At 39.8% G+C, this 16,998-nt stretch overlaps 1 protein-coding gene across 1 annotated transcript in view; it reads left to right on the forward strand.

Annotated features, from left to right (window-relative positions):
• Nucleotides 1-16,998, forward strand: part of HSD17B12 (hydroxysteroid 17-beta dehydrogenase 12) — a 151,071-nt gene that overhangs the window by 46,038 nt on the left and 88,035 nt on the right. The window contains exons 2-3 of the mRNA XM_046643067.1: nucleotides 7,977-8,023; nucleotides 11,556-11,631. Coding sequence (XP_046499023.1) covers nucleotides 7,977-8,023; nucleotides 11,556-11,631 — 123 coding nt within the window. The remainder of the gene's footprint in view (nucleotides 1-7,976; nucleotides 8,024-11,555; nucleotides 11,632-16,998) is intronic.

The following is a 16,998-nucleotide window of genomic DNA, read 5'->3' on the forward strand; positions in this document are numbered from 1 at the left end:
ACTTTTCTGTTTTCTCAGGAAAAATTTACTTGTAAGGCAATATTTGCCTTACATGTAACTATGCAGTGTTGGATTTGATTTTGAGACTTCTTAGAATATGAAAAAGTGATATTTTTGTCTATCTAAAAAGATCAGAGGCTAAATTTTTAAAAATTTATACAATTTAATGTCATATTTTTTGTGCTTAATTAAAGTCCTAAGCATGAAATGAGTGATGTGTAGAACACCTAATATTCAGAGTAGATCTTACACATCATTGGATTCTCCATAGTCAGGCATATCATAGTTTCTAAAAACTGTTAGTTTGATTTAAACTTGATAGTTAATAGCAGGAAGATGACAGGAAAAAAGGTTCTTGCTGGGAGCATAAAGCCAAATCTTGAGAAGTGTGTTTGGTGTCTCATCCTCAACTAAAGTTAGTCCACTTCAGTGTAATATGCTTAGGAGGAACATTGGAGAACTTGCAGTTTTAAAATGACCAAGTAACAGTATTTCTAGCCCTTTATCTTCTGGAAATCCTCTTTAAAAATCAGGAGAATGAGAGACAGAAACCTCCATTTTGATGAAACTAGGGAACTTGGAAAATCCCTCATCCCCAGTCTGGCAAATGAAGGTGGCAGAGTGGCGACTGACCTCACAGAGCAGACCCCTGAGCCTTCACGAGGGTCCACCACTGGGAAACAAGCAAGTTTGCCCTTGGACCCCAGAAAAGCACAGGAATTGGAAGTATCAGGTACCTAAAAAGACAGGGGTGAGGAAGAACACTGAGCCATATGTGCTTGAGATTCAGAGAAATGGGCACGGAAGAGAGCAGAAATACCTGACTGAGAACAGGGGTTGAGCAAAACTCTACAAACTGCCCAACTGCCTAGCGGCGAGAAGACTGGAAATTGAGAAATGCTTCTTAAGAGTTCCTGAAGGATCCCAGAGAAAAGACACATACTGAGTTTTGTGGATTCCCCAATAAAATAGCTGATTTGCCCATTGATTACTCTCCAGAAGGGTCACAGTGTAATCACCCCACCTATGCACATTAAGCGCCATTTCAATGTCTCCAAGATGAGCCAGACCAAAACAATCAAAAGGAACTTAGAGGAAACAGAATATATGGAGTAGAAGAAAATGTAAATATATAAACAAGTGTAGTTACTGTCCTGAGAGATGAGAGAAGATAATGGATCTATAAGAATAAGATGCTGTTTACAAAAAGAGAGAGCAGGAACAGTCAGAATAGAGAAGAGCGCTTCAAAATTAAAAAATGGACAACCTAAATTTAAAAAGTCAATAGAAAGTTTGGAAGATAAAAGTTGAAATTTCCAGGGAAGTAGGACAAAAACAAAAGTAAGATTAATAGAGAAACTGTTAAGTCCAAATTCTGATTAATAGCATTAATCAGATTAATATAAAGAAATCTGATTAATAGAAAGAAAAAAGAGAAAAGTGTGGGGAAGAAATTATCAAAGAATTAATATAGGAAAATTTGCAGAATTGAAGATCATGAATTTTAAGGTGAAATACTTTTTAAGCATGCTAGAAGACAATGGAGAGTTGTCTTCAGTTTTTTGTTAAAAATGATTTCCTGCTTAGAATTCTGTACCTGGTTAAACAATTTTGTGTGAGGTTAGAATATAGACTTTTTAAAAAAAAAACATATACACAATAAAAAAATTTCTCTCTTAAATTGTCACATGAAGAGACATGACAACTAGATTTAATGTGATATTCTGGATCCTAGAACAGAAGAACATTCAGCTACAAAAAAATCTGAAAAAAATAGGAACTTTAGTTAATAATAACCTATCAATATTGGTTCATGAATTGTGACAAATGTACCACACTAATAAGAAGGTGTTAGTGATAGGAGAAATGATTTGGAATGTAGGGAACACTCCGTATTGTCTTCACATTTTTTCGGTAAGTCTAAAACTATTCTGAAATAAAAAATTTACTTTTTAAAAAATATTTACAAAAACGTGTCTTCATGCATCTGTTCTTGGGAAGCTGCTGGCAGACATGTTCCATAATGGGGGATTGAAGCCAGTTACCTGGGGGGTAGTGTAGATTTTAAAACAATTTGCTGTTTTCTTGTTTCACTTGAGGGGTGACTCGCGTCTGGAGGATGGGTGAGCTTGTTTTGCAGAAGAAAGAGAATGCCTTCGGGGAGGTTGTGATCACCAGTTGGCCACCCTCAGCAGCCACTGAAACCCCGAAGTCAGATTGTGCAGAGGCCTTTCTTGGGAGTGACCCCTTTGTTTCCCTGAAGTTCCTCCTGCTGAGCCCCTTAGCTCTATAACCGCCCCCTGCTGTCTGTTCACGGAGAGGCACATTTGAGTGAACCCAGGCGCCTGCCTTCTCATTTTGGTCAATTCAAGTAAATCTTTCTCGTCTCCAAGCACCGATGTCTCGGCTGGGCATTGGGCATACGAACTTGAGATTAAGAGGTTAGGTATTAGGAACAGAACAAGATCTAAGAAACAAGAGCTTCAACACAGGAGAGAGAGGCCCGTGGAATTCCAAGATTATATTCTGGAATAGCGGCTGTGCAGCAAAGTAGCCATTCCAGGTCGGAGCAGGATAAAAGCTAGAGGTTCTCGGGAAGGTGATCTCTAAGGAAAAGAAAGAATGGAACAAGTTGATGGGGTTGATTGTGTGGAAAGTTATTTTGAGAGGCAGGTAGAGAGAATGGGGGAAGATGTAAAAAGAAAACTCTGCAGATGGAAGAAAAAGCCAGTTTTAACTCCAGGTAAAGAAAAATGTGGACCAGGAAAGGAAATGTAATTACACTATACTGTTTGGTTCAGTAGTGAATGATATATTTATCTAGCCGCAATAATTGTTGTATAATAAAGAATTTGGCTTTCCCCCCTGGTTCCTGGGAAGGAGAATCTAAATCTTCGGGATTTCCTGAGTGATAGGAGTGTCTTTGTTATTCGTGGTGGGCCCTCATAGTGTATGGTAACGGGATGACTCATGGTGGGACCCTAGATGGCTTTGAGCTGGGGGCTGGTCCTGCCAGAAAGATCAACCATAACACTGGAGCTTTGAGTCGTGTGACATCAGTTCAACCTCCCAACTTCCCGGGGGGTGGGAGGGGGCGGGAGGGGGTGGGGACGGTGGTTGGAGATTGAGTTCTGACGATTCTATCAACCCTACCTTTGTGATGAAACCCAATAAAAACTCTGGACACTGAAGCTTGGTGTAGCTTCTTGGTCGGTGAAGCCATTGATGTGCTGGGAGGGTGACGTGCCCTCATTCAGAGAGGCATGGAAGCTCTGCATGCAGGGCTCTCCCTATGTGGCTATTCATTTGGTTGGTCCTGATTTGTATCTTTTATTATAAAACTGTTATCATAAATTGTAAGTTATCCTGAATTCTGTGAGGCATTCTAGGGAATTATTGAACCTGAGGAGTTGTGGGGACCCTGAATTTTGTAGGCAGTCAGTTACAAGAGAGGGTAGCCTGGGCACGTCTGACTTGTGGCTGGTGCCTGAAACGTGGGCAGTTTTGCTGGGGACCATGCCCTTAACCTGTGGGATCTGCTCTAATTCTGGATGGTTGATGTCAGAATTGAGTTGCAGCATTACAATAAACACTGACTATTGACAGACTCTTGTGATGTGACTTCCTTGGAAGGATGGAGAAAATAAAAGGGGAGTGGGAGTTCCCATCAACTGTAATAAGTCAACAAGCAATATAAAAATTGATGATCAGGAGAGAACAGTGTAAGCACAGGATTGATAACATGGATGTAAACATAAGGAAAAACGACTAAAAGCAATGAAAATGGTTGCTTCTGGGGATGGAGTAGGAAGGTGCAGAAGGTTGGGGTAAAGTCCTGCTGTTTTTCACTTCAAACCTTTTATAGCTATTTTCTTTTTCAAACTAAGAGGACGTATTACTTAGATATAAATAAAATCACTTAAAAAAAGAAGGGAGCTTGACTTGAGGCTCTCAGTAGTTCATCAGGAGGCAAACTGGACATTGAGACGCGTGTGTGTCAGGTGTACTGGTGTGTGCTCTCAGGAATAAAAGAGCAAAAGTATCAAAGTAGGGCAGAGGGAGAGGTGGAACTGTGTTGCAGATCTAGCAGAGGTCACAGCTGATCCCATGGGAAATTCTGAACCTGGGATGGCCCCTCAGAGAAGCCAAAGTGAGGGAAGGGAGCTGGACCTTTGTCCTCAAGTGCGGGTCACTCATTAGACATGCACTGCCCAGGGGAGGGGGCTGTCACCATGGATAAGGCTGACGGCAGGGAGATGCTCACGTGTGAGCTGACGGCAGATGACAATCCTGGCAAGAGAGGTGTACGGGAGGACGACATCTCCCTCTATCCTCTGGGTCCTTCTGGCTGGGCTACGAATTAAATTCGCATGAGACAGAATAACAGGAGAAAATCGAACCGAGGTTTGTAACATGTATATATGGGAGAGACTCAGGAAAACTGAGCAACTCTCCAAAACGGTGGAGGCTTTCTTCTTAAATATCATCTTCAGCTAAAGACAAAGGAGGATGTTGGGGGTGGTGGTTTGGGATTTCAAAGGGGAGGAAGGGAATTCACGTGGAAATGGAAAAGTAAAATAGAACTTTGATAAGAGTGGGCTTAGCGAGGATCTTCGCCGTCTGCTGGATACCCAGAGTTATCCATGGTGGTGCTCTGTCCTGGGGACAGGCCTTTATCTTAAATTGCTTTTAGGCAGTTAGGGGGAAGCTCAGCGTTTCCTTCAGAGTGTTTTGTTCTTAAAAACAATCAAGGCAAGGAAAAGAGACACGTTTTGGGGTGGCCGGTTCTGATCCCCCACAGAGGATTGACTGAGTACCCCGCTGCTGGAAGGGAGATGTAGTCGGTGCTCTAACAATATGCACTGCAAACTCCAAAAACTGGGGAATCTGGAAAAGGAAGACTTGATATCTATTAGGCAAATTTTATAATCTCTAATCCTGGCGTGTTACGGGCTTTTGAAAGTATGATGTGCTTGTTTAGATCAACCTGGGGTTGGCAATTTTAAAAACACACAGATGCACACACAGAATCATCTATATTTTGAAATATGTACATTGCAGCCAAAAATTCTAGATACGTTATACAGAATGACTTTATTGTATTTGAATTCTTGAAGATTTTCTTATTAAGGGATTTTTAAGCCCCTAATCTGGGAAATCATATTGCCATAGATTCATTGTATGTAGTCATGTGTACGATTTGCTTGCTCTGCAGTTGTAGAAAATAAACAGAATAACCTAGGTACCAAAGGCTCTGTAAATAGATGAGTGGCAGTTAGGTTAGGAGAGTTATGGTATTATACTTGTAAAGTCAAGAACTTTGAGAAACCAGGTTCTCAGAGAAACAGTCTAAGTCTTGTGTGTTTTCCAGGTTGTAAGACACCTAAGTGCTGAGCATCACTGATGCATTCAGCAAATGTGTTCTGAGCACCTGCCTCGTGCATGTCACATAGCAGGGAGCCCAGAATCTGGCAGAAGAATTAAGACTTCTGTATGTAAGGAAATACAGGTCAGAGTAGAGAATGCTGAGTGGCATAAGAGAGGTGCGTGTAAAGAGCTGAGGGAGTCTGGAGGAGAGAAGGGTTTCTTTTGTTTGAAGCGATCTGGAACAATGGAGTTGGAGCTTAAACGCTGCTTTGAAGGAAGAGGAGAGGAGGTGAGGTTCTGGGGATCTTGGAGAGAGCATTAAACGTTATTACAGAGGAGGAAAAGGACAGAACTGGAAACAATTAGAAAATGCTTATCCTTCATGTGTGAAACGTTAGTGAGCCAGTAACAGGAATGCAGTATAAAATTCTGGTTCTCTACGCCTCCAAACTACTCAGGAGATGAGAAGTTAGAAAAATGTACCCTTGATCATGAGGTTGGTGATGCTTAATTTCATACAGATGGGTTCTCCCACAAACATTTAAATCCATCAGTTAATAATGTTTGTTAGAAACAAAACCACAATGATAAAAACTCCTGGGTTACCTTTGGAAGGTGTCTGGGAACCAATTTATTTTGAAAACTGGTAAATAAAGGAGAAAAAAAATCAAACATTTATCCTGTGTTCCTACGCAAACTCTTACCGTTGTAACCAAATAACAGATGAGGAGTTATTTTTCTATGGAAATATTCCAGCTAATAAATGAAGATGGAATGATAGAATTCAAATATCACCATTTTGTACCTCTAATGAAATAATGGCTCTTAGTGTTGATTGTCAGTAGCTGCTAATGAAACAAAAAGAAAGGTAACTAGACATGTACCTCCTGATGTCAATATGCAATATATATCATTTATGAAGTATTCGTATCTGAAAAATCAAACTTGAATTTTATTGAGCATCTCTAGCCAACCTCTAAGGGACCGAAGAACATGTTAAACGACATCAGGGGAATGCAATCTGCAAATGCCGGGAAGGGAAAGTGTAAACATATCTTCAGCAAATAATGGAGGTGGGGAAGGGAGAGGGAGGGTGGGGGGAGAGAGAGATGGAGATTAAATGATATAGATGGGTAGTTGGATACATCGAACCTATAGATTAAAAGAGATTTAATAGACATTAACCAATTTTAAGGATGGAACTTACTGAAGCCTGATTCTACCAAGTTCTTAGAATTTTTAAAAAATATGTGGGGAAATTATATACTAATTAGATATCAAGGAATTATTATTTACATTTTAGGAATGTGATAATAGTATTGTGGTTATTTTTAATAACATACTTTTTTTTGACTTTTTTTATTCTAAAACATTTTTTAAAACTAGAAAGATGAAAACTGAGCAGGAACATGATGAAAATCTGTAAGATTATGGAAGACATGGCTAGGAAGACTGTGGACGTGTTTGCCATATTTCTGAGCAGTAAAAGTGGGGAACATGTCGTGTAATCTGAAAGAAGTGGTTTTAAGACAAATACCGAAAGATCCTACTTTACACCATAACTTGTTTTCCATAATCTGTAAATGGTTTGGAAAAACTCCTAGTCAGAGAACTTTGGGGAGCATCCCTAACCTTTGGGAGCAGCCAGCTGTGTTCTGGATTTGTAACAAATACAATTTCAGTATTTCACAGATAAGACACTGTGATATAGCCTGACCCAGTACAATTTTCAAGCGTTTTTACTGTGTAAGGTTTTTGAGCTTATGGGGGAAATATGTTTTCCCATGGAAGAAATAGACCTTATTCAATTCTTTTTACCGCCCACAATTTTAAAAAATCAGTTTATTAAGGTATAGCAGATATAATGTGTATACTTAAGTGTACAGCTAAGTGAATTTTTACACACACACACATACCCAAATCAAGACATAGAATACTTCCTGCATCTGAAGTTTCCCTTAATGCCCCTTTTCTGTCATCTATGCTCTCACTAACCAGTATTCCAAGTTCCATCATCATAGATTGGCTTTGCCCTTTTTTGGACTTTGTGACTGGAATCATAACAGCTTATCCACTTTTATGTCTTTTTTCACTCAACATAATGTCTGGGAGATTTGTTTATGTTTTGCATATATCAGTAGTTCTTTTTTATTGTTATTTAGTATTCCATTGTATGAATATACCTCAATTTACTTTCTCATTCTCCCATAACTTAATATCTGAGCATGTTTACCTACTATGCATAAATAAAGCTACCGTGGGCATTCTTTTGGTAGACATGATGCGTTCAGACGTCTTGGGAAGTTCTGGACATAATGCCAAATGGTTTTTCCAAAATGATTCTGTTTTGGAATTACAGTGCCACCAGCAATGTCTGAGCGTTCCAGTGCTTCACATTCTTGTCAACACTTGGTATTGTACTCTTTAACTTTAGCAATTGTGGTGGGTATATAGCCATTGTGGTGGGTATACAGTTTGAATGACTGGTTTGGCTCCATCTTTTACGTGAAAGTGTTGCACAGGTCCCTTTGTGTCCAATTGGTGGGTCCTAACACGATCAGTTCTTCACTGTAGTTCTTAAACTAAACTTACTTTTTTTCTTTTCTCAGTTGTCACAGGTGGTACTGATGGAATTGGAAAATCATATGCAGAAGAGGTAGGTCGTTTTCAAAACCTTGCTTTTTGGTATAAAAATATAAAAACAAACATGGAATGATCTCATAGTAGTTTTGATTTTTGAAGTCAGAAACACAAATATAATGTTACATACTATAATATATGTACATATTTCTGTGTTGTCAGAAATACTATGTTTGCTTAAACAAACAATTTTAAAACAGATTTTTATGCAAAATGAGTATAAAACTTTCTATCCTGTTAAGTTGGAATTGTGAAAAATTCATGTAATTATATTTTAGATTGTGTAAGTGTGGACAGTCCTGAGTTTTTAAACTTCATTGTTTTGAACTATTTTCTGAAAGGTGAATATTTTATTATATAGTGGTTACATTTCCAGGCTGGTCCATAGCATCCTTTTCCTAAGAAGGACTGTGATTGGCAGAAAGGTATTGACAGACACAGGCAAAGGATTCAGATTCTCTGTGATGTAATTAAAGGATAGAAAACCATAATAGTTTGAAGACGAGTATACAAAGCAGGACCCTTGGCCGTTCTCTGAAGGCAAGCTTTCCTGCCTTCCAGTTCTGCGAAGGCACCCATAGCCTATGATGTTACCCAGCTGTGATGAAGATCCTGGTAGATCCATCGACTCTTTCATTTGTCATTCCCAAAGGGTTTTTTTTTTTTAAGTCCTCCTTTGTTTTCCCAGTTTTTAAATTTGTTTATTTATTTATTTTAAAGATTTTTAAATTTAATTTTATTTTTTGAGGAAGATTTGCCCTGAGCTAACATCCACTGCCAATCCTCCTCTTTTTTGCTGAGGAAGACTGGCCCTGAGCTAACATCTGTGCCCATGTTCCTCTACTTTATATGTGGAATGCCTACCACAGCATGGCTTGACAAGTGGTGCATAGGTCCACACTGGGGATCCAAACCGGTGAACCCCAGGCCGGGCAGAACATGTGAACTTAACTGCTGTGCCACCAGGCTGGCCCCTATTTTATTTATTTATTTTTTGCTGAGGAAGATGGGCTCTGAGCCAACATCTATTTAACAATCTTCCTCTTTTTTGCTGAGGAAGATTCACCCTAAACTAACATCTGTGCCAATCTTCTTCTTTTTGTATGTGAGCTGCCGCGACAGCATGGCCACTGACAGACGAGTGGTTTAGGTCTGCTCCCAGGAACCAAACCCCAGGCTACTGAAGCAGAGCATGTGGAACTTAACCTCTAGGCCACCGAGGCTGGCCTCCGGTTTTTTATTTTGAATATCAAAATTACAGAAAAGTTGCAAGGAAAATACAGTGAACACTCACATACCCTTTACCAGGATTCATCAGCTGTTAACATTTTGTCACGTTTAACATTATTATCATTCTAATTTGGCTGGACCATTTGTGAGTTACAGACATCATAACACTTCACCCCTGAGTATTTCTTCCTGAATCTTCTGAGAACAAGAACACTCACCCTTGTAACCACGATACAGCGGTCGCACAGAGGAAGTTAACTTGGTACAATTCTATTACGTATATAATGTGCAGCCCGTGTGCAAGTTTCCCGTTTGTCCCAATAACATCCATTAGAGCTCTTGGTTTTTGGTTGCAAGATACAGTTCAGGATTATGCATGGCATTTAGGTGTCACGTCTCTTGACTGGAAGAATTCTCTAGCCTTTCTTTTCTTTTATAACAGTGGCACTTTTGAAAAATCCAGGCTAATTGTTTTGCAAAAGACTTCTCAATTTTGGATTTGTCTTATTGTTTCCTCATAATTAGATTCAGGTTAAGCATTTTTTTTAGCAGGAATGCTACCCAACTGATAGTGTATCTTTCTGAGTTTATCTTATCAGGAGGCACAAGAAGTCCATTTGTTCCATTATTTTATGTTAAGATAAATCATTTTTAAGATGCTGTCCACCATAATTCTCCAGTAAAAGGTACCTTTTCCCCTTTGTAATTAATAAGGAATTGGGGTGCTGGCCTGGTGGCATAGTGGTTAAGTTTACGTGCTCCACTTCGGTGGCCCAGGGTTCAGATCCCGGGCATGGACATACACACTGCTCATCAAGCTGTGCTGTGGTGGTGTCTCACATACAAAATAGAGGAAAATTGGCACAGGTGTTAGCTCAGGGCCAATCTTCTTCACCAAAGAAAGAAAGAAAGAAACACAAGGAACCTAAGAGATGATACTTTGAGATTATGAATTTTCCTGTTTCCCAACAATTTTTCACCCAGGGGTTTTAACATCTGTTGACAGATTTTTGCCTAAATTAGTTAATACCATGGTGGTTTAAAACTGGTGATTTTCTAATGATAGTTTTCATTCTACATTTATTAGATGGTATTTTTCTATAAATAAGGGCTTTTCCATGTGCTTCCTCCCCCATTAATTTTTTTAAAAAAACTGTGAGCATGGACTCGTGTTTTTTAGTGGTTTTACCGCAGATTAATTTAGCAAATTATTACCAAACTTTGTTATTTTTATAAAAAATGTTCTTCCATATCTTCTCATTTGCAAAACTACTCATTGTTTAATAAAAACTGACTGTAGAATTTAAGACTGGAATATTAATTTACTGAATCGCTTACACCTCATAGCACCTAATTCATTGCTCATTTATAGACTGTCTGAAATAGTTCATTAAAAAGTTTTGTGTATATCAGTGTTTTTTCCTGTTCCCCTATATTTGTGTCTCAGGGGTGGAAACAACATTCCTTATTCTGTCACCTTGCTTAAATCTTATTCATTCTGTGCCACTTACACAGTGCTGGGTCAGTACACAGAAAGTGCTCCTCAGGACATTCTTTACTTAAAAAAATTTTTTTTTGAAGGTTGGCACCTGAGCTAACCTTTGTTGCCAGTCTTGTTTCTTCTTCTTCTCCCCAAAGCCCCCAGTGCATAGTTGTATATTCTGGTTGTGGGTCCTTCTAGTTGTGGCATGTGGGACGCCGCCTCAGCACGGCCTGATAAGCGGTGCCATGTCCGCGCCCAGGATCTGAACCGGCAAAACCCTGGGTCTCTGAAGTGGAGCGCGTGAACTTAACCACTTGGCCACGGCACGGCCCCCCGGGAAATTCTGTACTAATTTATCCAGTTTGACTGTTTTAGTTTGTCTTTCTTTCCGTAAAGTATAATGCTTAAATAAAAATTTTAAAAATGATTCTATTTTTAGGAATTCTTAACATTTTAACTGTCGTTTTCTTTGCCAGTCCTCCAGTCTTTATGTATCCAGCCTGACACAAAAACTTTTTTAAAGCTAACTTTTAAATTATAGGAGTAATAGATACTTACGATTTTAAAAACTCCAGCAGTGTTGATGGGTACAAAATGAAAAGTAAAACTCTTCACTTCTTCTAAAACCCCTTGACATTTATATGCTAGCTTGATTTAGAAAGATAACCTGTGGGGAAGCCTTTTGTAAAGTCTTCATTTTGGATTGTCCATTCGTTATCATATGGTGAGGTTTTCTTACAATGACCGCGTATCAATTTCTGTTTTAGAATGGACTGTTTTAAAATGAAACGCACGGGTGTGATTCAACTGTTTGCTGTCTCTTTTATTGTTTCAGTTAGCAAAGCGTGGAATGAAGATCGTCCTTATCAGCAGATCTCAGGATAAGCTGGACCAGGTTTCCAGTGAAATAAGTAAGTTTTCACATCAGCCTCCTCTTCTCTCGCGATTACAGAAGAATACAGCTAACCTAAGTTTAATATTTTCAAGCAGGTATCTAGCATGGGCGTATTTATTTATAGTTCAGAAAGCTTCTTTCTCATGCTGTTAATGGGATGTCTTAAAGATGGATCACCAGTTTTTTCAAACTAATAGAGGGTTATTGTTATTTCCTTAAAATATCTCTTATTGACTCATTTAGATTCTGTTGTCAGGAGTCAAATTCTCTGATTATTTTATCATGTTTTACTTAACCATCTGAATTCCTTTTCTCTTGCCTCATTTCAATATTCTTGCATGTTTTTTTACTCTTTGACTTCATTGTCTCTAAATGTCTATCATACATGATTGGGGAAAAATATAAAAGGTTGTAAATATATATGAGACCAGGAAACTGTTTTGAATGTAGTCAGCTACGCTTGAGACCTCAATTCTAATATGGCAAAGACTCTTTTAACTGATGTCTAATTAACCAACCGATGGATACACCAGTGCTGTCCACCTCCTTGGTGGCACGTCCTGACTGGTGTACCCAGGATGCTGACTTTTGTGACCGGTGGGCTGCTCAGGATGATGCCCACGTTCTTTCCCTCCCACAATGCAAAGTGTTTACTTACGAAGAGTCAGTTGTATTTGTTCCCAAAATTACTCGTGCTGGGTGCATTTGTTATTAAATATTCTGTAAACGGCTGCAATATTAGGGTAAAAAGGAGTTATTTTTACAAAAACTAAGTTGAAAGTTCTGAAAAAAAGTGAGAAAAGCCAGTTCTTTCAAGAAATTGGTTGTTAAGAATTGTGCCATTTGCGACAACCTGGATGGACCTCAAGGGTAGTATGCCAAGTGAAATAAGTCAGACAGAGAAAGACAATTACCGTACAATTTCACTCATATGTGTAAGATAAACAAGCAAACAGATAGATCCAGAGAACAGATTGGTGGTTACCAGAGGGGGAGGGGGAGAGGGAGGGGGCAGAAGGGGTGAAAGGGCACATGTGTCTGGTGATGGATGGAAACTAGACTGTTGGTGATGAGCACGACGCAGTCTATACGGAAACTGGTACATAATACGTACACCTGAAATTTATACAACGTTATAAACCAGTGTGACCTCAAAAAAAGAAATTGGTTGTCGAATTAGGGGTGAACAAGACAAATGTAAAATATTGCAAAAAGTTATCAAAAGTAGGAAGAAATTTGCTCTCCTGTTGTTGCATATGTCTTAAAGTTTTTGCTGCATTTTAAAAGAACAGAAACTGCAATTATAGATGACGCGTTATGGGTATGGTTTATCCAAGAAAGACTGGAATTCCAGTCCAAAGATCTAAACTCAAAGATAAGGCCTTGACCCTACACAAAGGATTGGTGAATGAATCACACTTAAAATTAAATTTTAAAATTAAACTTTAAATTAAAATAAAAATGGTTGCAATGTGTATTTATCATTTTCTAGGATTCCTTGCTTTAACTGACTTCTCTAAGTAGCCAACTAACAAACTGCCGTAATTGTTCCAGATGAGAGAGGATTTCTGCCATTCTTTATTTTTTCTCCAGCTTTGTTGAGATATAATTGACGTATAACATTATCTAAATTTAATACAATGTACTCTATTTTATTATTAACATTACTACCTACAACTAATATTTTACAGTGCTTTATTATTTATTTATTCCCTCACATGTATTGTCCCTTTTGATCCGTCAAACATCCTTGTGAGGTATATATTTTTGTTGTTATTTCTTTCCAGACCATAGCTGGTCCTGTCAGACAGATTACACATAGATGGGCCTCATCTTTAGGTGAAAACAGATTTTTATAGATTCGTAATATCAAGTTTGTTGTCTTTTTTTTTTTTAACCCTGCTAAGAGTGCAGGTCTTTACAAAGGTGAGCGTGTGGTCTATAGATATACAATAAATCTTTGGCATTTAAGAATTTTAACTTTCAAGGTTTCAGCTATGTAAATGCAACCCTGAAGGTCCAAGACACTTCCAGTATTTTGCAGTTTTGCTAAAGTGTGAATTTGAATTAAGCTCACTGATGAGCCTGAGGTGGTTACTTAGATAGTTACTTAATAGCCTGATAGTAGGTGAACTGAATGTCCTGCCTGGATCTTAGTACTGTTTCTTTCTTAGTTCCTTGTAGTCTTGTGTATCATAACTCTTATTGTACTAAAAATGTTGGGTTTGTGTCTGTGTAAAATTGACTGTTAATGAAAAGCACCTACCGGTTGCTAGAAGTAAAGGTTCTTAGGCGGAAAATAGACGCTTTTGAGGAAATGGAATGTTGAATTGTGAAACGCTCTGTTATGAGTGACGCCACCATCTATTCGATACAGAAACAAGAAAGCTGCCTCATGATGCTCTTTCCTCAAGTGCTCCAGCCTGTACAAAATTGCTTCACGAGTCAGAAGATACACTTTAGTGATATTTGAGAATTTGGTTAACTTGTGATAGGAGGTGACACGTGACAGGGCAGAAAGACAGGATCCTGTTCCAACGTTTTCGTGAAGAAACAGATGGTGAAGGCACTGAATTGACCTTTATTATGGGGAAAGGGTTTTTTTCCTTGTTGAAAATTTTGAAAAATGCTTTTCTGGGCATAATATAAATTTAATGGAAGAGGTGATATCAGCAGACCAGGTTGTCCATTCTAAGCTGAAGAAATAACACGGAGATTTATAAGTTTGTATAAGTTTGCAACTCAGATGTAAATCATCTTTTTGGGAGGATAATGTTGTCATGAACATATCTATTCCAGGAGAAGGAAGGACTAGAATTTAACGTTGACAAAGACAGTTTTAGGCCCTCAACACGTCTTCATTGAATGCCTGTGTACCAGATACAAGATGCAGTGGTGATCCAAGATAGATACAGTCTTTGCTCTCGTGGAACTTGTATTTTAGTGGAGGAGACAGAGAAAACAAATAGGTCAAAAAACAAAAACAAACAAAACAAAACAAATAGCCAGGCTGTTTGGCTGCACACCTAGCTGTGCGAGCAGCATTGAGTGGGAAGGAGAGAGACCAAAGAAATGATGTGGAGCTGGCATGGGGGACATAAGCATCTGTTGGGAACTTTACAAACAGGGAGTCCAAGGGCAGCTGGCTGGACAGGGTTGCACACTGCTACTGAGAACAGAAAGTGGGGTGCTCATGTAGGCAGGGGAACAAAGGCCATGTGCTTGCCAAGAGGGACTGTCCTTGCATGACCAGCATTCCAAGGACCAGTAGCTCACATGGAAGGGTTCCATGTTCCTTCAAGACATGATGTTCTTTGAGATAGGCAGATCTGGATTGGCCAAGCCCTGGATGGTTGAAGTACCAGATGGTCAGCTTCACGCCTGAAGGACGCGAGGAGGACACATGGTTACTATAGGGCATGTAGGTTATTGACAGGCATGCGAGATCCTACACAGACAAATAAATAATTGCAGTTTGTAATAAGTGCCACGAAGGAAACAAACAAGGGCTAGAGAGAGAACAATGGAGAAGCTCTTATCTTGTAGCAGCATGGTGAGTTTTATGAGTAGCTGGGTGTGAAAGGGCCAGATGAATAACCTCTTGTCCGTATAGTGACACTCCAGTTATGAAGCTGGAGCTTGAGTGAAGGGAGTATCTGCTGGGCCCTCCTGGGGGATAGTGGTGGAGGGGTCGTGTGTGCAAGTTGCACATGACAGATCCACTCCCACTTTGCTGTTTCCGTCAACCTTTGGATCCCTGCCTCCACGTTATGCCAGGAGGTTGTGGCCTCCCAGCCTTATTAAATGTAGGCCACCATGGAGCCCGAGTTTCAGTCAACCAACCAAGTAACTCTTACAGCCCCTCCAGTGGAATAAGCTAACCATTAAATCCTAAATCTCTGGTAAGTGACTCATATTAAAGAAAAAAAGGTCTCAATCTGGTATTATATTCTGTTTTCCTTGGTCTAACACTCTAAGAATCCATTCTCACACAGGTTTCCCACGTTTCTATCAATACAAATTAGCACAGTTTCGCAATTCTTTTTGCGTATGAGTCATCACTTTGTGGATCCGACTTTGTACTTGTTCCCTAGAGCATGCTGCGATCTGACCCTGTTATGGGTGCCAGTAAAGGATGATCCAGTTGGGTCCTGAGGAGAAGAGGAATTCTCTCACAAGGAAACCGCCCTTAGAGTCATGGCGAGGTTGTTACAGCCTCTTCAAGCCAGGGAAAGCTGATCCCTTCAGACACAGCAGAGCAGGCTGTTTCTATTCCACTAGCAAGGGAGGCTCAGAGTAGCCTGGAGGGTCAAGATTCCCAGCTTCATCTGCGCCTCCCAGATATCCCCATCCCAAGTCCCAGGGTCTCACTCTCTCTCCTCCTTTCGCTTTGGTACATGAAACGTGGTGAGTCTGTGGAATGCAACTTAAATTGTAATTCTGCAACTGATGCCGTTATGTCTGATGTTAGCAAGGTGAGCTCTGTGGCGATAAGACATAAAAGTTTTATTAGGGCTGCCAGAGTGCTACCCACCACAAGCGGGTTTGTTAGCCCGATGAACTACGGAAGAGCCGGGGCAAGGTCTTCTGCAGAAAAAAGGACTTCATTGCAGGGCAGCCAAGTGAGGAGACCGGAGGCAAACTCGCAAATCTGTCTCCCCAGGCAGCCTTTGTGTGGGGTATTTATCTTTTGTGTGGAATCTTTATCCGGGAAGTAGGGAGTAGGAGGGAGGGTGTAGGAGGGTGTTGGGGGCTGAAGTTTTCAGAGTACTTCATTATAGTTAGCAACCAGCGTTAATCTGATTATTGGTGATGCTACTCCATCATGGATCAAATCAAATCAATCCGAAAGTCCTTAGAAGTCTATTTTTGGGGATTCCGTTCCTGATGCCAATTTCTGTGTCAGTCAGAGCTGAGTTGGGAAATACAAGTCAAGCAAGTTGGGTGAACTAGGCTAACTTGTCTCTTCTAGTCCAGCTCTTAAACTCGCTTCAGCACGTTAAACTCATCCCTCCTTCTCCTCTATCAGACTGAAAGAAGAAAAGAGGAAAGGAGGAGATTGAAAATGAAACCACGTGCCAGTTGAGAAAAATAGGGACCTCTTCTTGGCTCCTGTCAGCTTCTAACTCTCCAGTGTCATTTAAACTTGGGGATTCTCTGCCTTTAGAAGCAGTTCCTTGTGAGTGTGGAGGACAGCCTGCTCATCAAAGTCAAAGTTCTTCAGAAACATTTTAAAAGGATTATATATAATTCAGTAGGGAACTAAGTGTTTCGCCAACAATGGATAAGTGCTTTCCGAGGATTGACTGCTTTCATGAAATTACACTTCTTTGTAAGGATACCTGTCACCCATTGAATTCAGACAAGCTGAAAGTCATCACAC

This window comes from Equus quagga, chromosome 17, assembly GCF_021613505.1.
Source record: "Equus quagga isolate Etosha38 chromosome 17, UCLA_HA_Equagga_1.0, whole genome shotgun sequence".
NCBI lineage: Eukaryota > Metazoa > Chordata > Mammalia > Perissodactyla > Equidae > Equus > Equus quagga.